Source organism: Hippoglossus stenolepis, chromosome 1 (genome assembly GCF_022539355.2).
Source record: "Hippoglossus stenolepis isolate QCI-W04-F060 chromosome 1, HSTE1.2, whole genome shotgun sequence".
Taxonomy (NCBI): domain Eukaryota; kingdom Metazoa; phylum Chordata; class Actinopteri; order Pleuronectiformes; family Pleuronectidae; genus Hippoglossus; species Hippoglossus stenolepis.
The window spans coordinates 1,324,334-1,348,049 of NC_061483.1; the positions used below are offsets into that span (position 1 = coordinate 1,324,334).

The following is a 23,716-nucleotide window of genomic DNA, read 5'->3' on the forward strand; positions in this document are numbered from 1 at the left end:
GAAGATAGATCTCCGACCACGTCCCAGGCAACAGGCCACAAAAACAATAACAACAATAAGATTAATAATGAAGGAATCCACCTGTGTGTTTGAAGAAAGAGAAGGAGGGGATGGCGTAGGAGGAGGAGAAGAGGGAAGAGAAGAGAAAGGAGGGGATGGAGAAGGAGAAGAAGAAGGAGGAGGAGATGATGGAGTAGGAGGAGGAGAGAAGGGGGATGAAGGGGGAAGAGAAAGGAGGGATGAGAAGCAGAAGAAGGAGGAGGTGATGGAGTAGGAGGAGGAGAAGAAGGAGAAGAGGAAGAAGGAGATAATAGAGAAGGAGGAGGAGAAACGAAAGGAGGGGAAGGAGAAGGAGGAGAATACCATGATGAAGAAAGAAGAGGCGTGTGGTGTCTTAAGGCTTCAGTTCCCAATAGAAAATATCTAGAAAATCAATTTAAATGAATCTAAACAAATCAAACCAGTTCTGACCTTGTTGTTGATTCTCATCAATAACTTACGTTTCCAGCCTTCGATAAAAAAACAACTAAAATAATCGGTGAAAAGTAAGAACTGAATCCAGAACTGTCGCACGACGATGACGAAGCATCTGAGTCGACATTAAAGTCAAAGAAACGCTCCTGAACGTGAACCAGGAAAAGATGCAACTGAACGAGAACGTGGAGAAAATCTCCAACTGCAGCTTTTCGGAAAATAAATACAGACTTCAGCTTTTAAACTTGGAGCTTGTTGGTTCCAGCATCGCGTCACTAGAGGGCTCCAGTGAGGCACATGAGGACCAGCACGTGTATCGTGAGAAGGTAGAAGAGGAAGAGGTGTCGAGAGCGGGCGCGGCTCGTCAGCAGCTTGGAGAAGTAGAGGCTCCGCCCCCTGAGCCATCGTCGACACGCCGCCACGCCGCCTTTCACCTGCAGGGGGCAGACACCACACAGTCAGAGAAACAGAGGAGTCACCGTCCTTCACGTGAGAGGAACATGAACAACAGATACAAAACTCACCTGTCGTGTTATTAGAGGTTGGGTGGGGTCGAGGCTCAGAGCCTCCCACTCGTCCTCCGGCTCCATCTCTATACTGAAATCTCTCTGAGTGTCCAAACTGCAACACAAACACAAGGTGTCATTCACGTCTGCAGCGCGACAAACGGGTGGAAGCAGAAGAGTCGAAGGGATACGAAGCTGATTTCACACCATGAGCCTGAGTCTCACCTCTTTGCTCGGTCGTCAGCGAGACGCAGAGACTCCTCAGCTGTTTCTCTCCTGCTTCTTTCATCTGCCAGAATCTGCTCCAGCTCGAGCAGCCTACACACACACACACACACACACACACACACACACACACACACACACACACACACACACACACACACAACACGTTAACAACACGTTAACCGTCACACAGAATCACAGGCAGAGATCTCCTCACCTCTCTCGGAGCTGATTGGCTTCTTCAGGTTCAAGAATCATGGAGTCGTTACTTCTCTCCTGTGGAGCTCCTGGTGCGACCTCAGCATACACTGACCCCTGGTGGTGAGGACACAGCATTACAGGAATGTACAGTTGCAGCCTTTGGTTGAAAGAATGTTTTTTTAATAGAATTCTTTAATTTTTCCATGTATCAGAGTCCATGTTGAGTTGGTAAAGGTTCAGGCGGAATTATCATAAAAATCTGCATCAAAAGGAAAATCTAAAAACAACGTAGATATAAACCGCGACAGAAACGCGTATAAGAGATGAACATGTGTCGGATCGTCCACCTGAGCTTGTCCTGGTCTTTCCAGCCAGTGGCAGCGGTTCTGTGTGTCCCTCAGCGTTTGGGACACGGACCTCAGCTGAGCTGCGACTGCACCTTTCTCCTCGACGGCCTGCTGCAGCTGGGGGGTGAGGGAGATTTAGGGTTCACGTCTTTGTCTTTTAGAATTAACTTTATCTTTCTTCTAATCGTCTGTGGCTGTGTTGGCTCGTGTGCAGCTCAGGTGTCTCGTACCTTGGTGTTGAGCTGCTGGAAGTACTGGTCTCGCTGTTGGATCTCGTACACGCAGCGCTGCAGGTTTCTGTGAAGCTGAAGCCTCTCCGCCTCCAACCGACTCACCACGTCCTCCGTCACACCGCCACCGGACAGAGCAACCGCTTCCTGCTACAACGTGTCAACATCTGGGTTAATGAAACCAATACTTTCCTTTGCATCTCTGTGGTGTGCCCCCTAGTGGAACACTCCAGTAACATGCATAGCAAGTATGTGCCCAAGTCTAAATCCTAATGTTGGTGTGAACTCACTTTGACTGGAGGTGAGTCCTTCCTCTGTCTCTCAGTCCTATTGTACACAACAAAACTCCATTAGTGTCATAAACACAAATAAACACACGACTCATTGAGCAGCAGTTTGCTCTTTGCTGTTGGAATCGGGGGGTTTACTGCAGTTTGGCTAAAAACGAAACCTGTAACTTGTTGCTTGAGCATGTGACACATTTTCTTTTTTCTGTAGGCTCACACATCACATGTGGCTCTTTTTTAATTATCTAAGCTCGTGGTCTGGTACATTTAGAGACGAGTCAAAACTCAGGTTATTAAGATTAAGAGCTGAAAAACAAAAGGTCACCGCACCATGGAAATGTGTTTTAATGGGTTGTACTTAAGTCTCTTAATTAATTATGTGTGTGTTTAGGGTGTAACATGTTTAACATGTAATAAACCAATGTGTGTATCTCCAATTCCCTTTAAAAGACACCTTAGTGTATCTAGGTGATTATACCATCATTAAAACGTAATTATGAATCATATTCCATTCCTTCAGACAATCTGCCTTGAATCCAACACAATCGACCTGAGCCACAATTTGAATATAAAGAATAAAAGTTTATCTGAATCCTGCATCTACTTTTACCTCAGATTGGCTGCTTCCTCCTGAGAGCTGCTGATTTCTTCCTCTGCCGTCCTGTGAGTTTGTTGAAGCTCGACCGTCTCCTGCAAAAACAAACGATGAGAGAAACCAAAATCAGTCAGAAAGTTAAAACATAAATAAAAAGTTCAATTAAACACCGAGTTTCACAGACTCCAGAACATGTGCATCCCAACAGAAAAATACCATGCAGGTCAAAGCGATGGTATGAAGAAAACAATCGGACTCTTCATGCTTCGCGTCTTTCAGATGAAACCACAGCAGAGACAGAAAAGTGCAAGCAACAGCCAAACACACATCACAGCTGACGACTTGACTCACCCGCCCGTCTCTCTCCCTCTGGAGGAAACTGACGCCACTTCCTTCGGACTTTTCCACACTCGCGGTGGCAGAGGTTGTCTCTGGGCTCGAACCCTGTCGGGACTCAACCACTCGTTTGGTCCCGGCCAACTCATCCATCAACCGGTCGCGGTCGTTTTGGAGGCTGGCCATTGATCTGGAGAACGCCGACAGCTGCCTGCTGTAGGTGTTATTTTCCATGGAGACCTGCTTCAGTTCCCTCTCCTTCTCCGACAAGGCCTTCGTCATCTGGTCCAACAACTTGTTCAGCTCAGCGTCTGTGTCTTTGCTGTCCAAAGCGTTGACTTTATGAACAAGGATGTCCCGCTCTTTGGCAAACATGGCCAGGTCCGCGGTGGCGTCCTGCAGGCTGCGCTCCACCTTGGTCAACGCTGCCTGAGTCTCTCGGAGTTCTTCGTCATATCTGTTTCTCAGGATCTTGAAGTCTTCGATGAGCTGATCTCGGTCGTTCTGTAGAGCCGCCATGGCTTTGCACAGAGACTCATTCTGAGCCGTCAGATCTTTACTTTGAGTTCTGGCCTCTGATAACTGCTGCTCCACTTGGAGAAGGTCTTTGGCGAGTTCTGCCACCCGTTGCTCAGCGGTCTCGTGCTCATTCCTCATCAGCTCCACCTCCCGCTCGAAGGTGTCCAGCTCTGAGTTGTATTTATCTTCAGCTTCAGCGAGTTTCTTGTCCGTCTCATTTTCGACCAGCTGCATGTTTGCATTGAGTTCATCATTTAAGGTTTTCTGAGAGGAGAGTTTTTGCTGGAGGTCATTACACTCAGCTGCTTTGGCTGCCACAGCCTCCTGCAAATCAGAAATCACTTTGCCCACATCTGTCGTCGCTCTGTCGATTTTCTGAGTCGATATTTCCATCTCCAGTCTTGAAACCTGAGCTGTAAGTTTAGAAATCTCCTCTTTCAACGAATCGCTCACCTCTTCCTCCTTCTGCAGCTCCAACCGAGACTTTCTGTGCTGCTTGTCTACTGCAGCCTTTTGGTTCTCGAGGTTTTTAATCATGTCCTGCTGCTTCTTCAGCAGCACCTTCAACTGGTTGTCCTTCAGAGATAACACTTGATTCAAATCCTCCCTGTACCGAACCAGCTGAGCCCGGAGCATCGCATTCTCAGAGTTGAGATCATCCATCTGATGCAACAACTTCCTGATTTCATGTTTAAGGCCTTTGGCTGCACCACCTTCTCCGTCAGCAGAGCCGTCTTTGCCCTTTAACCCCAACTCACTCTTAGCCTCCAGAATTCTGTATTCTGACATGAGTCGCTCCCGCTCGCTTTGTAAAGACACCATCGAGTTCTTGAATGATTCCATCTTTGCTGCCATCTGCTCCTTTTCCTGGACAGACTTGTTAACTTTAATCTGCAGACTTTTGACTTTAGCTTCAAGTCCTCTTAACCCTTTATCAGCCGTTTCCCTTTGGTAGCGTGAAGACGTCAACCTGTCCTCGTAAACTGCAACCTGCGAGCGGTAGTTAGCCTGGAGCTGCTCCAGATACCCTGACATCTGTCCGTCTCGACAGGACAACAAAGACGAGATCTCGGCATCTTTGCCCTGAAGCAGCGTTTTCAGTTGCAGAGAAATTCCCTCCTGTTTCTCAAAGTTAGCGCGAAGTTTGTCATTTTGCGTTTGTAGGAGGAGCAGCTGAGCGTCCATGTCGGCGTTTATCTTCTCCACCTGCTGGAGATTTAGCTGCATTCGGGAAATCACGTCCTCTTTGTCCACGAGTCGCCGGTTCAGTCCGTTTTTATCGCGTTCTGTTCTTCCCACTTGAGCGCCGAGTTCCTTCACCTGCACAGTCAGGAGCTCCTCGGACTCGCTCAGTTCAGCGTTGCTTGCGCTCATTACAAACAGCTGCCTTTGTTGTGCAGCGGCAGCGACGGAGTACTCGTTCAGCGTCCTCTCCAGTCTCGACTTGGTAACTCGTAGCTCATTCACCTCTTTGTCTTTCACTCTCATGTCTTCCAGGAATCGTTTGATCACAAAGCCCTGTTCCAGCAGCTGGTTGTCCTTCTCATTCAACGTCTTCTGGTACATATCGCTCCAGCGCTTTGTGGCATATGCCCCTTGAGGAGTGGAAGATAAAGCTGAGAGTTTGGCTTCATTCGTCTCAGCTGCTCTCTTCAGAGTGTGAAACTGAAGGTTCTGAGCGTCGACATGTTGTCTCAGTTCATTCACTTTTACACTTTCTTTATCTTTCAACTCTTTGAGTTCATCTATCTGCTGCTGCAACACAAACTGATTCTGCATATATGCATTTATTTGCCTCTCGTCCATAATTTGTGGCAAATTTCTTTTCTCTTCAGACTTTTTACTTTGCTGGGACATTTCCAGAAGCAGCTGTTCTTTCTCAGACTGGACACTCTGAGTCTTTTCTGTTGCCTCCTGGAGAAGATTTCTGTTTGTTATCAGCGCAGCGTCGACTTCTTTACTTCTCTCCTCCAGAGCCGATACTTTCTCTGAGCCTTTCTTCACTTCTTTCTCCAAGAGTTCACAGGCCGACTGCGAGCTCTTCAAAGAGCTCTCTAAATCTAAAATCAGTTCTTGGTATCGGATACAGTTTTGCTGCAGTTGATTTATCTCCTGGTGCTTTTCTTTGAGCAGCTCTCGTAATTCGTTCCTCACGTTCTTGGAGCCCTGGTTGCCTCTCTGCACCGTCTTGAGTTTCTCCTCAAACCCTCGGACCAATTTGAGTTGCTCCTCTTCTTTTTCTTGTCGAACCTGATCGCTCCTCTCCTTAATGGCCGCCAGCTGAGACGACAGCTGTGTGTTCTGGGTTTGCAAAACGCCGACGGACTCGGTCAGTTCGTCAATCCTTTCAGAGTTCTTGAGGATCACAGTCTCCAAATACTCATTTTCATTCTTCACTTTGTCTGAAACCTCTTGAACATTTTCGAGCTCCTCCTGCAGAAGAGACTTGTCATCCTCCAGGATTCTCACCTTCTCGTTCAGACTTATCGTCTCTTGGCTGTGACGGTAGATATCGTCCTTCAGCTCTTTGATGACGTCGTCTTTCTTTCCCAACTGCAGCTCGTGATCATTCTGAACCTCCTCAGTTCTTTCAGACAGACTTTTCTTCTCCTTTTGTAACAACTTGTTGATTTCCAACTGAGCGCCGAGCTCCGTTTTCTGGGCCTCGATCTGAGCAGTCAGAGAATTATTCAGTCCGAGTGCTTCGTCAAGTTTCAGCTGCATGTTGTTTGTGTAGGTGTTGGATTCCATGTGCCTATTTTCCAAGGAGCTGCTCGCCTCCTCCAGCTTCTCTTCCAGTTGGCTTTTCTCAGCCTGTATCTCTGTAAGTTTCTCTCCGAGATCCTCTGAAGACTCTTTAAGTCGACGCATCTCAGCCTCCAGCTCTGTATTTTTGTCAGTCAGCTCGCACATCAATGTTTTCTGCTTTCCTTCATGCTCAGTCAACTCTAGTTTGATTTTCTGATTCTCTTCCTCCAGGTCCTCAATCCTCTGCAGTTTCTCTTTGGAAGACTTTCTCATCCTCTCTTTAATTCTTTCATTTTCCTCCTCCATGTCTCGGGCTTGCTTCTCCATCGTCTCCGTCTCCGTCTGCTGGCCGTGTGCTTTGCGGAGGGCTTCCTGTCTGTCTCGTTTGGCCCCTTCCAAAAGCTGTCTCATTTTGTCCATTTCACTGCTAACGTTTTCATAAGCCTCCAAAAGAGATTCGTACTCCTGCTTCAGCTCAGCGTGCCTGGACTTCCACTTGGACAGCTCGTCGGTTTGAGAGTCCTTCAGAGATTCCAGCTGACACGAGAAGGCTTGTTTCTGCTGAGTGATGTTTTCTATGGTTAGTTTCAAGCTGTCACAAGCCGCTGACAGACTGCGATTATCATCACGGATTCTATCGATTTGGGAGTTGAGCTCGTCTTTGTCCTTGTTCAGTGACGACACCGAGGTTTCCAGATCTGTATTCTGTTGTTTCAACTTGAAAAGCGATGATTCCAGGACTGAGCATTCAGCTGATTTGGCTTCATGTCCGGCTGAAAGCTTTTCTGCTTCTTCCTTGAGTGTTGTAGTTTCCTTCAAGAGTTCTTTTCTGGAAAGTAAAGCAGCTTGTAGTTTCCTGGTTAGGAGAGTAACTTTGCTTTGGTTGTCTCGACTGTTTGCTTTGTTGCCGTCTTCTTGAGATTTCTGAAGCTCATCAGCCTCGACTCTCATTCTTTCAATGGCAGTTTCGTGCATGTTTGACTGCTGCTGTAACTGCTGTTCGAGTGCAGCAATTAGCTCGTCCTTTTCTGCTACTCGAGCCTGAGAGACCAATAAAGCTTCGTCTCTCTCCTTCAGTTTCACTGCAAAGTTCTCAGGCGTCTTTTGATGGAGCTGCTCGTTTAGCGTCTCCGCCTCCCTCAGTTGCTCGGTAAGCGCGGTCACCTCACCTCGGAGATCACGGACTGAGTGAAAAGCATTTTCTTTTTCTTGCTTGAACAAATCCAAAACCCTGTCTGTCTCGGTACAATGCAGATGTGCTTTTTCAAGCTCCTCAGTCAAAACAAGTTTGTCCTCACTGAGCTGCTGCTGAGTTTCAGTTAGTGTCTTTTGGATGGTTAAAACTTCCAGGGATTTCTGTGAAACTAAAGCAAGAGCTGTCTCAAGTTCCACTTTCATCTGCTCTAAAGCAGCCTCCTTTTCTTCCTCTAAGATTTTAAACTTCTCTTCATTTGTGCGTGTGTGTTCGTAAGAGATGTTCACCTGCTTCTCCTGTTGGGCCACTTCCTCCACGACCCTGATTGTTTGCTTATATTTCTCAATTTCTTCCGTTTTCTCTCGTACTTCTTCTCGTACTCTCTCCAAGTCGTTCTCGGCAAGATGAAGTTGTGACTTCAAAGCTTCGGTTCTTTGCTCCATGACTACGAGAACATCCTCTTTAGTTGCCATCTCCAGAGACATCTTCTCAGCTTGGGATTTAACGATTTCCAGCTCTGACTGAACGTGTGACAGAGAATGACACTGGCTCTCTTTCTCAGCCAGAGACATCTTCAGATCTTGAAGAGTTTTGTCCCGCTCCTCGACCAGCTGCCTCAAAGTGCCCAGTTCATCCAGATATGACAAAGACGTTTTATGGAGGTTCTCCAGCTCCCTGACCTTCTCGTCAAAGTTTAACTGGATGGCGTTCAGCTCGTTTGTCTGCTGACAGCGTTGCTCCAGCAGAGCCTTGTAGTCGTCTTTCAGCTCAGCCAGTTCTTGAGTTAATTTCTTTTCATTCTCTTGAGCTTTCTTCATCGTCTCTTTGCGTGCCAGCAAAGCAGCCTGGGCTTTTTTCTGTAGAATGGCCTTTTCTGACTTCACCTGTGCGAGCTCATTTTCTAACTCCGCAGCAGCACAGGAGGATTTCTCCTTTAACTCATTCTTGCATGTCCTGATTTCATCTTGAAGCTGCTCTACTTTCTGGATCAAAACGTTTCTGTCTCGCTCAAAAGCTTTTTCAGCCTCTGCAGCGTTGGACTGCAGCTGCTCGATGACGGAGGTTTGGTCACTAAGTGTTTGCAGGTTTTCTAACAAACACATTTCTTTCTGATTCAACGTGCTCTGCAGAATTAGTTTTTCTGACTGCAACTGTTCGAGAAGTCTCTCGCTCTGTGCTTTGTGTTCAACAATCTCTCCCTCTCTCTCTAGAATTGTGTGTTCAAGAAGGGAAACTTGTTCCTGATACATGTTTGCTGTTGCCTGAGCTTGATGTGTTGTTTCCTGTAGTTTATCCCGTAAAAGCGAAACCTCCTGTTTCTCAGAGTTCACGCTCTCTTCTTTCTGGTTTTCATACTCCTGAAGTTTTCTCATCAGATCCTTTCTCACGACGAGAGCAGCTTGAAGCTTCTTCTTCATGCCGTCTTTTTCTTTAGACAACTTGGCGAGTTCCCCTTTCAGATCGTCGTTTCCCCGAAGCAGCTCGAGCTTCTCTGAATTCTTGGAGTTGATTTCACATTGAGAGCGAGAGATTGTATCTTCTGACTGCTGAAGATTAACTTCTAACTCTTCACACCTTCTCAAGGAGGTTTCCTGTGCTCGCTGCATGTTTTCCACTTGTGCCATTAGGGAGGTTTTTTCCTCACACAGTTTCACTCTTTCGTTGGAGGCAGATTCCATGACTTGGGCGACGGATGCATCTTTATCTCTCATCTGCTGACTTAGTCCAGCGAGTAATTCCTTCTGCTGATTTATCTGAATGCCCAGACTGTTAATCTGCTCATCTTTTGCTCGTAACTCACTGTGTAAAGACGAGTGTTTGACAGCAGCTTCTTTCAGGTTCTCTGCCTCAGCGCTGAGCTGCGTCCGTAAACGCTCTACGTCGTCTCGTAGAAGAGCAATTTGTTGACCCTTCTCCTCCTCACTCCTCCCTCCTTCATTAAGCGTTTTATCCAACTCATTCCTTAGAGCCTCGACCTCGGACTGATGTCTGTCCTCTAACTGTTTTATCGTGTCCTGTAAAGAGGCTTGTTTTTTATTCAGAGCAGCTGATTTCTCAGAGGAGGTTGAATCTTTGTCAGAGCGTAATTTTCTTGGGAGAAGTTTTTCTAACTCACATTCCACAGTATTGAGAGCCTGCTGCAAATCATGGTTCTCTTTATCCTTTTCCTGAAAAGATGCTAAGACCTTCTCAAGTTGAATCCTGGAGGCTGAGGCCTCTGACTCTTTGGTGCTCAGTAGATCAGACCCTTGTCTAACTGCAGAGGAAGCCTCCGCTAGCTTCTCCTGCAAACTGTCCAAGTCTTGTTTCAACGCATTCACTTTAACATCTTTAGATTTCTTTTCATTTTCAACACTTTTCAATTGTTCTGCAAGTCGATTCTTATCCTGCTTTTCTTTATCCAGAACTAACAGCCACTCTTTCTCTGAATCCTGCAGAATTTGCTCTATCTTTTGAATGTTTTCTGTTAACTGAGAAAGTTCTTCGTCTTTGGCACTAACCTTTGCGTGAAGGATCTCCCTCTCCGACACCATGTGCTCCATGTTCTCCTTCATGCTGCTGGACTGCTGCTCCATGTGAAGCTGCAGCTCCTCGTGCGATGTCCGGATCTGATGGTGACTCGTTTCCAGCTCTTCCTTCACTGCAAGGAGCTTCCTAACTTCCTCCTGCAAACGTGAACTCTCATTACAGACGGTGGCAAGATGCTTCTGACGCTCTGCCGTTGACAAACTCATTTCCTCGCTCAGCCTCTTATTCTGCTCCTCTAGTTTATGTATTTCTGAAACCAGCTGAGATGCATGTTTAGCCTGAGCCGTGTACTGGCTGTTGATCGCATGCAGAGCCATTTCCCTCTGCTCCAGGTTTTCTGTCAGCGCATTCATTTGTGCAGCGACCTGAAGGTGTTGTGACTTGAGCCTTTCTATTTCCACAGTCAGCAGAGACACACTTGCTTGGTGAGAAGAAAAGGCTTCTTCCTTTTCCTTTGAGAGACTCGAGTTCAGGTCTTTGGTTTTCTTGAGTTTGTGTTGGATATCTGAAAACTCGTTTCTCAGTGTTTCGATGGTCATCTTCGCCGTCTGATGTCCTTTATTGGAATCATCCAGTGACTTCTGAAGGTTGGACAGCTCATCAGCTCGACGGGACAGTTGCCGTCTCACGTCTTGCAGTTCCTCCAAGTTGGCTGCATATTTCTCCTGTAGGTTCCTGAAGGCACTTTGCGTTTCCTCTGCAGGCGTTCGGAGGTTTTCATACTCTGTGGACAGGAGCTGAATTTGACTCTGTAGCTGCGACACCAACTCAGTGCTTTCCATGAACTGTGTTTTAAAGAGCAACGACTCGTCGGCTTGTCTCTGGACATCCTGAAGAGACTTTGATTGGTTCAGAAGAGCGGCTTCTTTTTCCCCCAGGGCCTTTTTCAGGTTTTCAGATTCAGCCAACTGTGCTTGGAGGACGCTGCTGAGCTTTGAGACGGATTCTTCAAGGTGTGAAGTCTGTTCCTTCATCCTCTCACCTTCTGCCTCTTGGGCTTGTAGATTTGAATTCAGATTTTCAACAGCGGCTGAAGAATGACTCTGATATTCAAGGCTCGACTGTTCCTTCTTCTCTAGCGTGTTTTTCAGGACGGACGACTCTGCGGTAAGGCTGTCAACGTGACCTCTGAGCTTACTGGCAGAATCTTCCAGCTCGGAAACCTTTGCACATAAACTTACATTGTCTTCTGCGTTTTGCTTTAGCCGCTGCTCCTGCTCAGCGATTCTACCGTTGAGCTGCTGGATCAAACTCTCCTCGTGTTTCAGGCGATCGTCTTTTCCCTTCACGCTCAAGTGAAGAGTCTCCTGCTCGGAGACCGCCGTCTTCAGCTCTTTCTCCATACCGTGGACAGATTTTTTGAGATTTGCGACTTCTTCTTGTGCTTTGGACAGAACTGTCACCGTGTTCAGAAGTTCAGATTTTAATCTTGTATTCTGCTCATTCAGAGCCTGAACGCTGTCTTTAAAATCAATAATCTCTGCTTTGCTCCGGCCGTCCTCTTGTGTCAGCTGACCGTTTTCTGCATGGAGTTTCTGCACGGCCGCCTTTAGGTTGTTAATTTCAGCTTCCATCTCTGCGGCGTTCTCATTCATGGCACCGAGCTGACTGCTGAGTGAAATCACCGACTCGTTTCGCTTGTTCAGCTCATCTTTGTGGTTCTGAAACTCCTTCGACACTTTGTTTAACGTCTGTTCTTTTTGCTCCATCGTCCGTTTCGTCGATTCGACCTCACCCTGCAGCAGTGACACCAGATCTTTCTGGAGCACGACTTCCTTCTGATAAACGCTACGTTCCTCCGCTTTCTGCTGAATCAATGCGTCTTTCTCCATCAACCCGGACTTCAAGACAGACGCTTGTTCCTGAAGCGCAGATATGGTGTCGTGAAGCTGCAGCAGTTGATCCTGATGAGCCTCCGACTGAACCCTCCGCTCTGATAACGTCTGTTCTTTCTCAGTCAAAGACATATTGAGTTGACTCTCTTGCATTTTTAAGCTGTCAACTTCCTCCTGTAAACTTTGAAGTTGTTCTTCTCTCCCTCTCAGGGTTTTTGACAGATTAGCACATTCACTTGTTTTCTCAAGCAAACCTGCTGAATTTGAGAGCTCACTCTCCTTGAGGATATTTTTTAATTCATCCACGGCGGCGCTCAGCTCCTTCTTCTCCGCCAACAAGCTGCTGACTCTTTTCTCGTTGTCTGAGATATGGATTTCAAGCGCAGCATTTTTTCCTCGAAGTAAACTCATCTCAGTGGTCAGTTCAGACACGGATCTGCTGTTCTGATCTAACTCTTCCTGTAGCCTCTGATTATCTTCTGTTAGTTTGCTGATCTTCATGCTCAGACTGGAGTTATGTTCGAGGGTCGTTTGAAGCTGTGAGTCAAGCTGTGATGTTTGAAGAGCAAGCTCCTTCTCTCTGGACTCCGCAGCAGCTCCAAGTTGGTGGTTTTCCTCTGTGAGAGCCCGGATGAGGTCGTCTAAGCGAGTCAGCTCCGTTTGCTTCAACTCTGCCTCATTCTGGAGCTTTGTGGCATTTTCTTCCATGACACGGATTTGATCACTCTGAGACTTGACGGTCTCGTTCATTGCGTTCAGTTTGTCTTTGTGATTCTGACATTGTCGTGTCGTATTGTCCAACATTTCATCTCTCGTCTGAGCTTGCAGTCTGAGTTGTGAGTGCTCCTCCTGCAGCTTGGACACCATATTTTTCTGAGCTGCGATGTCATCCTGCAGACCTCGACACTCGTCCTGCTTCTCTTTCAACACGGCGTCCTTCTCCGTTAACTCAGAGCTCAGGCTGCTCTCCCGTCCTCGCAGCTGACCCAGAGTTTCCTCAGTTTGTGTTTGCTGGTCTTCTTCGGCCTTTAACTGTGCGTGAAGCTCAGCAGAGGTTTTCTCCTTTTCTGCCACGTCACACCGGAGCTGCTTGACCTCAGAACTCAAGTTCTGCACATGTTCCTGCAGCTCGGTCACTTTCTCCTCCCGCTCCCTGAGTTGCTGGCTGAGGCGACTGCATTTGTTGGTTTTCTCCAGCAGCATCTCTGAGTTTGAGTTTGTGCTTTGCTCAAGGACTCCGTTTAACTCGTTAACTTGAAGAGTCAGTTCCTCTTTATCTCTTTGTAGCCCCTCAAGAACTCGGTCATTCTGTGAACACTGTGTCTCCAGTCTGGATATTTGAGCTTGTAAAGAATCCTTTTCAGCTGTGACGTCTGAAATGTTTTTCACACCTTCGCTCACTTCCACTTCAAGTCTGTGTTTTTCCTGTGTGAGGCAGCGCAGTTGATTCTCCAGGCTGCTGTTGAGTTCGAGTGCAGACGTCAGCTTTTCATTGAGCTCTTTGACGCTCTGCCTCTGAAGCGCCAGCTCCTCAGTCAGCTGCTGTTTTTCCGTCTTCGTGCTTTTCAACAGGTTCTTAAGTTTGGAGACGTTTTCAGTTTTGTTTTTTAGCTCATTGCTCAACTTCTGTTTTTCTGATGTTTGTTTACCGTTTGCCTTTAGCTGCTTTTCCAATGTTTCTATTGTTTCCACTTTCTCTCGCATCTCTTTTCTGATCTGTACTTCGCTCTGCACCTGCTCCTCTAACTGTTTGGACAATGTCTGTAGTTCATTCTTGTATTTTTCCAGCTGTGCCAGGAGTTTGTTGTGCTCTTCCTTGAAGGATTTCAGCTCTTTTTCATACGTCTCTTCTTTGTCATGAAGCTCCTGCTGTAATTTCTCATTGTTGATGTTTTTGTCCTCGAGCTGTGAAACGAGTCCCTCTGACTCCTGCAGCTTTTCTGTGGATGAACTCAGCTGCTCCTTCAGCGAGGTGATGTGTGTTTCACATTCAGAGAGATGATGACGATGGCTCACAGTCTGTTTCTGAATCTCCACTCGAAGCTCCTGAATAGTTTTCTTGTCGTCCTCAACCTGCTTTAACATTTGTTCCACCTCCGCCTCTTTGGACTCTCTTTCCTCTTTGGCCTTGACTATTTCTGTCTCCGTGTCCTTGAGTTTCTCCACCACCTCTGTGATCTTGCTGTTCAGAGATTGCTGGTCTGAATCCTGTGAGTCTCTGATGATCATGGCCTCCTGCTCCGCTCGCCTCAGCGCCGTTTCTACCTGAACCAGGTTCTCTTCTTTGAGTTTGATCTCCTGCTTCAGAACCGTGATCTGTTCCGCGTACTCCACCATGTTGGCAGAGAGGCTTGACATCTCCTTGTCCTTTTCTGCCACAACTTCTTTGAGACTGTCAATTTCCCGCTCACAGGTTTGAAGATCGTGAATGAGTTGGGCTCGTTCCTCCAGGTGGGCGGAGTTTAGTTTGTCCAGCTCCTCGTTTGTCTGATCCAGCTCCGTTTGTAAAGCTTCTATGGTGACTTCCTGCTTTTGTGTCTGAAAAGGACAAGATAAAAAAGAACAATAAACTTCACACTCATTCTCCACATCTCCTTTTCATTATGAAAGCGTTGATTTATCTGATAAATGGCAAAAACTGCATGAAGGACAAAATGAATGAAGGACGCTGACATGAACCCATTAAGACCTGATGCCACGTCTGTGGGCTCCGTCCTTTAGAGCTGGATGAAAACTGTGCTGCTCATCCACGTCGTGTTTTCAACGTGACTGATGAATTACATTGTGAATTACTCAAATACTCGAGGGAAATGAATTATGGGAAATTTAGTTTGTTTCATTTTCAGCAAAAAGATCATTGATGAAACCAACGATGACGATGAATAATTTGTTCCTACTGACCTGCTGACCAAGGCTCAGTCAGTAAGAGACATGTTTGAGAAGGAAGAAGAAGGGGGGGGGGATCTCAGCGAGTATATCATATTAAAAATGTTTATGTACTTTAGGAAAAAGGCATTTTTTTACATGAAAACCAAAATATTTAAGCCATCAAATGTTTTTTGAGTTTGGAAATGATCTTTTTTGTAAACAGCAGTTCTGTCAGCTCTTCAGAAAACCCTCAGGATTTAGAGATTGTTTCTGTTCGGAGCTTTAGGTCTTAATGGATTTAAGTGAAACAGAAATCATAAAGATTGATGTTTCTGTTTGAGAAATCACACCTTCTCCTTCAGGACAGTGAACTTCTGCGTGAGGTCAGAAACTTCGGTTTTCAACTCCGAACAGTGTTTCTCCGAGCTGCTGCATTTCGTGGAGACGTTGTCGAGCTGAAAGGAGGAAAAGGAAAAGTCATGAACTACAGATGCACAACAAACAGAAGAATCCTCAACGATGCAGCTCAGACTCACAGTGTGCTCAGTCTGAAGGAGCCTGTCGGACACTTCTTTGTACTGAACCTCTTTCTCGCTCAGGGATTCTCGGAGGCTGCTGATCAGCTCAAGTTTCTCCGACGTTTTAGCCAAAGTGTTTTCCTTCTCGATCAGTGAACTTTCCAGACACTCCTGCGTGTTAGTCAGTCTGAAAAATACACAAACAGTTAAAACGTTCAACACGTCTGTTGGTGGCGTCGCATCAGTGTCTGTCTGAAAGTGACTGTTTAGATCTCGGTGGTTTTTAACTAAGCAGATGGACGCTGACGTTGAGATCTTAAGTTATCAGAGAAACAAGCCGAGCAAACGTTAGCGGCAGCTCAGCTCGTTATCGTTTTTACAGAGATGCCCCCTAGTGGACACTTTCTCGAAACCAGAAACTGTAACCAACTAACTAACAGTTGATGAATGTATATATTATAAGAAAGACAGTGAGAGTCTATTAGTGAGATGTATGCTGCTGTGTTTCAATGTAATCAGATGCAGGTCTTTGCAGAGAACTCGTTTTTACCCTTTGAGCTGTTCGGTGAGACTGCTGACCAGCAGCTGATGCTTCTCTGCGTCTCTGCTCTGTTGACTTCGGACGCTGGCGAGTTGACTCTGAAGTTTCTCAGACTCGTTCTGTGGGGCCACAAAAACAAACATCAATATGCAAAGATGAAATTCATACAGAACTGGATGAAGAAAGTGTCACTGCACACAGACGTGGACGACAGCAGACCCCCTGGAGACGAGCATCAGTGGACATCAACTGTCAGTTGTTTCCATCGTCACCATCAGAATCATTAAGATTCTTAGGTTTTATCTTCCCCAGTCACATGGTAACAAACACTGATATTCACCATCTGTGTGGTTACGACACCCAGTGAGTCTGCGACACATCGCTGCACTTGTTAAAACGTTATTCCACCAAAGTGTCCAAGGTTAAACAAGCACACCACACCGTTAGCCGCCACCGCCAGAGGTGCTCTCTAGCGCACACGTACACGAGACCCAACACACCTGAGAGACCCAATATGGCTGCTCATCTTCATCTACATCAAACGTCACCTGTGTTAGAAGGGTTTGTTACAAAATCCCAGTCCTCAGGGGAAACATGCAATTCACTCGGCATTTACTCTACATCTTCACGACCAATAGTGGATTAGGAGATGGCGTGTTGTTGGATGAGCTCCCGTGAGGTTACCTGAAACGCCTCGATGCGCGACTGCAGCTGCTGTCGATCCTCCAGATCCTGACAGCGCTCCTCCAGACTCAGGATCTGCTCCTGCAGCTGGTTCCTCTCCAGCTCCAGCTCCTCCACCACAGACCGCAAACCATCTGGAGTCATCAGGACAGAGAGCAGGTTAGAACAGGTGACATCACGGGGCGGAGGTGGAATTAAATTACAGACAGTTGAAGAATTAAAGGAAAAAGCAACAAGTCTATTAAGCTGTTTTCAGACATGGACTCATGACATTTTTCTGAAAATTGGGAGTTAATGATTGTCCTGTGAAGCAGCCGCAGGTTGTTGGGTCCGACTCGGGGAACATGGAACAGGAACATGTGGGGAACATCCAGGCGAGGGGCGGAGCCTGTAGAGCAGCAGGGGCGGAGCCTGTAGAGCAGCTGGAGGCCGGACATGACGTATAAACTCTGCTGTGGAAAGATCAGTGTTGTTGTTTACAGCTCATCCACACCGGCGTCGGCCCTCATCACCAAAAGATCTGGAACCTCCTCGTGTTTCCAAGTGGACGTCTTCGTCTTCTACGTGTACGGCTCCTCTTCTTCATCCTGAGATGTTTGTGTTCTTCCAGTTTCACGTCCGTCACGTGTTAGAAACCTCATCAACACGTCCACTCGCTCTCTGGGAAGCTTCCACACATTGTCCTGCTGTTTCCTCACATGGACTCACTCTGACATGTTACACACATTTTACTAGGAGGCTGCAGGAGAAGATCCAGAAAATGTCCAGAGACACTGACTCAGACATTTGTTCTCACAGACAGAACATGTCAGGAACATGTGAGGAACATGTCAGGAACATGTCAGACTACAGAGCAGGTCTGAAAACAGCTTATGAGAAAGTGAAGATTCATTTACTGAAACAAGGCTTCGCTCCAAACAACCAAAACTTACATCAGTTAGTTTTCCATCTGGAACAAAACTACTTATAATTTTCATTTTGTGTGTATTTTTTCTTTTAGTTCTTTTGTTTCTTGGATATTTGATGATGTATTTTTTGGCTTTTGGATAAGAAGCAACTTAAAAAGAGCAAAAACAGGATGAGGAAAAACTTGAAATGAGCAGAACATGCAAACAATGAAGAAAAACAACTTACCACAGACGAGGAGCCTCCTGTCACCTACATTTATACATTCACACACTCAGTGAAGTCATCCAGACAAACACTAGCCAGCTCAACCAGCATGCACGTGTCAAAAGAAAATACTGTCAACAGACCACAATGGAGACCAGTGAATGAATTCTCAATAAATAAATAAACCCAGAGTTAGTTTTAATGAACTGAGGATGAGCTTGTTAGAGTTTGACCCAAACACGTAGAAGAGAAGTCAAACTGAACCAAACAGCAAACAAACGATCCAACACTCAGTAAAACAAGTTTGGAGTTTTATGGTAAAAACAAAAATACCAACCCGAAGGCAACTTAAGTTTCCCAAAGTAATGTGCAGATGACCGTGTGCATGCCGGCGTAAACTGTCTAGCGGATCTCACACCTGTGTCGGGGGTACTGTACTCGGGCCACCAACCTCCCATGTTCTCCCCCTCCATCGGGGTGGTGCTCTCCGAGGCGCTGCGAGGGTCCTGGAACTGGACCTGTCCGTCAAACTCAAAGTCCTCCTGCAGGGGGACACACTTTACTCAACCAGAGCAGGTTTTTAAAACCGTTCTGTTTGTGCAGATTGAAATAGATCTGAGGTTTTCTTTGGCCAGCTTCCTGTCTTTATGTGACGCTAAGCTAAGCTAACCACTCCAGCTCTACGCTTCATGCACATACATCGGATTGTTAGCGTCTGAGCAAGACAGCAAATGAGACTCGCTTTTGTATTTATTAAAAAAGGAGTTATTGTCACATGTCAACATGAATTATATTGGACCTAAAATTTATATTTGTGTGCAACTTTTCTACAACAGTGGAAATATCCACTGATAACAAAACACACAACGCGAGTGTCGCTCAGTGGAGCTCATATCTTCAACAAGGTCCAACAGTCCCTCAAAGTCGATGAAGCCAAAACAAATTACATCTATATCCCACTGTCTTGGCCTGTTTGTGAGATCTTTCCTAATTAATTTAATGTCCTCTGTTTAAAAGGAAAACCGAAATGGAGATTGTATATATTAGTTCAATCATGTGATTACTTGTTCATTAAACAGATAAATAAAAAGGGTTTTGTGTGTCAGCGTGTGCACGTACCTGCAGGCTTCGCTGGGCCGGGGCCGTCAGCTTCTTGGCCCTGTGTTGGCCGAGCCCCCGAGATTGAGCCAGCTCCTCCTCCAACTCCTGCTGCCGAGAGGCCAGTGCTGGATCGGAGCAGCCAGGAAAGAACCAGTCATCCTCAATCAGTTTTGTGCCACAGGGAAAGGGGGAGGTTGGGTTGAGGATGTGTTTATGGATGGGAGGAGGGTATAAAAGGGACCGGACAGAGTGACGGCAGAGGGAAAGACAATGTGAGGACGAGCTGACAGAGACGGACAGTGGAGAAGAAGTGTGATGGCACAGATGGTGTTTGATGGTTTCCATGAAGAGGGAGATGAGGCACTTTCAACACCACAAATAAACTTGGTGAAAGAGAAAACAGTTACATCCAGACAGACTGCGAGAAAGGAACAGAGAATCAAGGATGGAGAAAGAGGAAGTTACTCAAACTCCAGGCATGTGTTCACTTTTGTTTTTGCATAAAAGATCCTGAGAAACACTTCCAAAGCAACACTCTGGTCAGAGCCATGCACCTAGTTTGCACAGCAACGAAACAGCATTCAAACATGTGGGAGACGAGCAGGAGAAGAGGCTGTGGGAGGCAGGAGAGGACCCGTTTGTGTGAGTCACACTTAAAGCCAACGTTTCCTCGCTGAGGATTCAACAGGGAGACCAGACAGTTATTTAGAGTGACACCAGAGGGGTGCAGATCTGAGGGGGGATTATGCTTTTATACTATTTGGATTTTCATTTAGCCGAACAGGATGCAAGCAGGGCAACGGCAAGAAGATTAGACCGAACAAAACACGTTCCCATCTGTTTTGTGACAGGCGGATTCAGGTGTGTGGGTGGAGGGAGAGGGAGGCAGCTCAAAGCGAAAGGTGGGCGAGGAAAAGAAACAGGTTTTGAGTGGGTGAAGCTGTGGTCAGTGTGGGTTCAGGGTTCAGCTCAGACAGGCTCTATTCAGCAAGCATGCAAATGCACTACGACAATCAGATTATCTACACTAATCATTTCTGTTTTCAGACATGGACTGAAGACCCAATTGTCTGTAGTTAGTGTTTCTCCTTCTTCTTCATCCTGAGATATTTGTGTTCTTGCAGTTTCGTGTTCGTCACGTGTTAGAAACCTCATCAACACGTCCACTCTGACATTTTCCAGATATTTTACTGGCAGGCTGCGGGAAAAGTTCCGGAAAATGTCCGGAGCAACTGACTCATTTATGTTCTTACATACAGTTCATGTCTGAAAACAGGTTGAATAAGTCTGAGGCAGAATAGAGCAGGTCGGCCTCACGCTGGATATTTCACCTCCACTGACCACAGCAGCAGGGATTATATCAGGAGGGTGTAAGAGCAGGAGAGACAAAGTATTATTCATGAAACCAAACCAGTTATTCATTAGTTTTATTAGTTTATAAAGTGATATTAGACAACTTTAAAGCAGAAGGAGGTAATTAATTAATCATGTTTCCCCCAAAGTCATTACCAAGTAACTTTAAGGTTGTGGTTTGGTTATAAATAACACAACAGACAAGCACAAAGAGTTCTTGGTTCCAGTTGATGGAAAAGCAGCAGCAAAGCAGCAGCAAAGCAGCAGCAAAGCAGCAGCAAAGCAGGTCCTGAAGCTAAAGTCTCTGTTTTTAGATTCTGTTTGGAGCAAATAGTAAACTCAAACTTAGAAGCTGATTGACACCATGTATGACATCATCATTCTAAAAGATCAGAGCGCCGATAAACTTTAATGATCGTAAATCCAGCAACAACAATAATACGAACAACATTAGGAGTGATTGGACTGAATGAGAAGGTAAACGAGTCACTAACTCGGACCGACATCCTGTTAAAGAGGATGTTTGTTGCGTCGGCAGCTCAGAGTGTTTACGTCTCTGAGGGTTTTCAGTCGAGCTGTGAGACCTTTGTGTCGACAACTTGTTGCTGATTCACCAGTTTCACAAGCACTTCATATTAATTTAGTTGAAGAAACATTTAGCTCTTATTTAATAATGAATGATGATCCATTACGATCAATATGACGTCATTAAATATCGCAAACACTACATCTTTCAATTCTGATTGATGATCCTGAGCCTGAAATAAATGTTAAATCTGAGCGAAGCATCACTATAATGAACGTACTTATTCAAACAACACTTTTCCGACAGAGACACGTGAGATTCTCTGGTTTCAAGGCAACTTGAATGTTTTCCGACAACCAGGGTGAATTGAACGTGGGTGCAAAGGCGTGGTACAAGAAGAGCAGCGAGCCGAAATGTTCCTGCACTCTGACCCCTGTTTGTCTGAGTGTGTGTTTGTGTTAATGGACCTTTAATGGAAGAACTGCACCTCCTAGAGTCAGAAGCCAGAAGTGTAACTCACTGAGGAAAGAGGTGGATTTACAACAAACTTCACCATCAGCTCCAAAAGCCCTAAATACAGGGAGTCAATGTGTTATTTTAATGATAAATAAGGTTCGCTAAGGTAGTTTAATTTAAATGAGTTTACATGGAACTAGAAAGAAAGTGCAGGTTCTACTGGATGACACACACAACTTGACACTGACCGAATGAATCAGTTTAGAATTGGTTAAAAATGTGAAACTCTGTCTGTGTGTAGGTTTGTGAGGAAAAAGGAAGTTAGAACATTTTAAAACATGAGGTGTGAATGAGATGTTTTTTTATCCACCTTCTGCAAAGTGAAGCTACAAACACATAAAGATTCTGCATGACTGTCGTATGTCTGCATGAGGCACAGAAACTCTCAGTCATCCTCTTCCCAGTTAGTGCAAGTTTAGTTTCCTTCACAGAAGAAAAAAACACCATGTTTGATTTGATACCAGGTTATTACCATTATTATTTTAGTGTGACAACACCAGAAATCAAAGGAAACAAAGTAGGACAGAAGAACAAAGGGGTGAAGGAATGGAAAAGAGGAAGAACACAGGAGAAAGGAAGAAGGAAATGGGCGGAGTCTAAAGTGCCGCCTGCCACTGCACTGCCTGCAGTTCAGCCTCAGTCAACGTGAAGGCGAACTGCAGAAAGTACAGTGAGCAGGAGCTGCACTGAAGGTGTGGAGGAGGAGCCTGCATGCACAAAACTGATGGGAAACTGTTCTGTGTGGCTGCTCCCATCCCTGGAGCAGGGGCTGGAGTGGGGGGGGGGCAGGGGTCCATGAGATGGGAGGCAGCACAGGGTCAAACCAAACGCTCACCGTTACCAAACAAAGAAAAAGAAAATGATGTTCAGTCAGACAAGTGGTCAACACAGACGAAATCAAAGTTTGATGGTGGAGGTGGAGCCGAGTTGAGACAGAATACGAACTGAAACTCGTTTTGTCTCCTGAGAGTCTGAACCAGGCTTTTTCTGGAGCGCCCTGAAGAGTTGTGTCTGACATGCGTTCGTCCTGTCAACAGAACTTCCATGTGCACGGAGCTTCTCATTCTCCAGTCACGAGCTACCAGTATAATCCGGCTGCTGCACACGATGAAGCACGAACTCACGTGCACACCGACTGTGACTCTCACTAACGCTGAATAACAACGATCTAAAGCAGATCTCATCGCTGGTTTAAATTCCCACACTAATATATTGAATTGTATCACTTTGTTCTCCTCGACCATGTTGCGACCCTGAGATCGGGAGTCACTGCTCTAACAGAAGCTCTTACCCTCTCTCTCCTCCTCCATGTGGCTGATGCGGAGAGCCATGGCCACCTTCTCCTCCTTGGCCCGGTCCCGTGCACTGACAGCCTCCGTGACCATCTCCTGCCATTCCAAGACCTGACTCTGAGAGTCATCAGCACTTCCTGACTCACTGGCCTGTGAGCAGAGAGCGGCAGGAAACGCACCGTGAGGAGGCAGCGCAACCGAAGGCAGGAGAATTAAAAGATAAACGTCGTGGATCCCTGACCTGAGAGGCGGCCCTCTTGGTGAACTGCTCCAGGTCGGCCTGTAGACTCCTCTGTTGCTCCTCATACACCACCAGCTTCGCCTCCAGCATTTCTAACAGAAAACATCAGACAAGTTCATCATCACATCAAAGTTACCAGTGACGTTATCACCTTGTTAAGGACGTTATGTTTTCATTGCTGTTTGTCTGTCTGTCAGGAGATTACACAACAACTAAAGGACGGATGTGGTATCGTCCAAGAAAGAAACCATTAGTGTTTGGAGCGGATTTGATTTCACTTTCTTAAGATGGAAACAGATCATAAATGTCATTATTTACACAGGCTGCGTTTAAAGAAACCAAAAACAAACCGAACAATTTGGATTTCCAGCTAATCTGGATCAAATGTCAATCTAGAGCTGCTTAAAGGTCAAATAAATAAACCGTAACGTTCTAATCTTTTAGCTTCTTCCTCTCAACTCCATCAGAGAATGGATATTTTGCCTGTGTTTAATGTTTCTACATGGTTTATGCATGTGCATGATAAAGAGGCGGATCAGTGGAGGTAAGTGCACTCTGAGAGTTCTTCTCATAGATTTAACCACGAGTTCCAGGGAACAATCCGCTCCGGGGTGGTTTGGTTACCATTCTTTGTCTTGAGCTCCTCGTACTGCTCAACCTTCCAGAGGTTTTCCTCCCTCTCCTCCTCCAGTGCCGTGATATGACTCCGCAGGGCCGTCAGATCCGGGGGGGCACCTCCAGCCTGAAGAGGACAGAGCAACCATCTTTTAAATGGGTCTTTTTTACTTAGAAGACTTCCTCCTGCTTTTGGATGTTGTTTATAACGTTACTGGGGAAACAAGTCCAGCTTGAGATTTGTCTTCATTTTCTTTTGGATCATTTAAAAAAGACCTTTTCAATACATCTGACAGAAAACTACGGGTTGATTTTAATTTG

The 23,716-nt window shown here is 46.0% G+C and overlaps 1 protein-coding gene across 5 annotated transcripts in view; it reads right to left on the reverse strand.

The window, feature by feature from the left end:
* Positions 1 to 234: 234 nt before the first annotated feature.
* The window catches only part of LOC118125364 (golgin subfamily B member 1), a 30,882-nt gene continuing 7,400 nt past the window's right edge, over positions 235 to 23,716 (reverse strand). Inside the window, exons 12-30 of one of the 5 annotated variants that reach the window (XM_035184145.2) lie at positions 23,405 to 23,522; positions 22,781 to 22,872; positions 22,539 to 22,689; positions 18,871 to 18,977; positions 18,170 to 18,293; positions 16,639 to 16,772; positions 16,455 to 16,502; positions 15,964 to 16,073; positions 15,432 to 15,600; positions 15,246 to 15,350; positions 3,217 to 14,565; positions 2,881 to 2,960; positions 2,274 to 2,310; positions 1,984 to 2,133; positions 1,754 to 1,870; positions 1,423 to 1,520; positions 1,206 to 1,298; positions 999 to 1,095; positions 235 to 908 (exon numbers count right to left, since the gene is read on the reverse strand). In XM_035184145.2, the coding sequence (XP_035040036.2) occupies positions 750 to 908; positions 999 to 1,095; positions 1,206 to 1,298; positions 1,423 to 1,520; positions 1,754 to 1,870; positions 1,984 to 2,133; positions 2,274 to 2,310; positions 2,881 to 2,960; positions 3,217 to 14,565; positions 15,246 to 15,350; positions 15,432 to 15,600; positions 15,964 to 16,073; positions 16,455 to 16,502; positions 16,639 to 16,772; positions 18,170 to 18,293; positions 18,871 to 18,977; positions 22,539 to 22,689; positions 22,781 to 22,872; positions 23,405 to 23,522 (13,338 nt within the window). In that variant the 3' untranslated portion in view covers positions 235 to 749. Of the gene's footprint in view, positions 909 to 998; positions 1,096 to 1,205; positions 1,299 to 1,422; positions 1,521 to 1,753; positions 1,871 to 1,983; positions 2,134 to 2,273; positions 2,311 to 2,880; positions 2,961 to 3,216; positions 14,566 to 15,245; positions 15,351 to 15,431; positions 15,601 to 15,963; positions 16,074 to 16,454; positions 16,503 to 16,638; positions 16,773 to 18,169; positions 18,294 to 18,870; positions 19,023 to 22,538; positions 22,690 to 22,780; positions 22,873 to 23,404; positions 23,523 to 23,716 lie in introns of all 5 variants that reach the window. The other 4 variants (XM_035184052.2, XM_035183967.2, XM_035183878.2 and 1 more) reach the window with 4 other exon arrangements.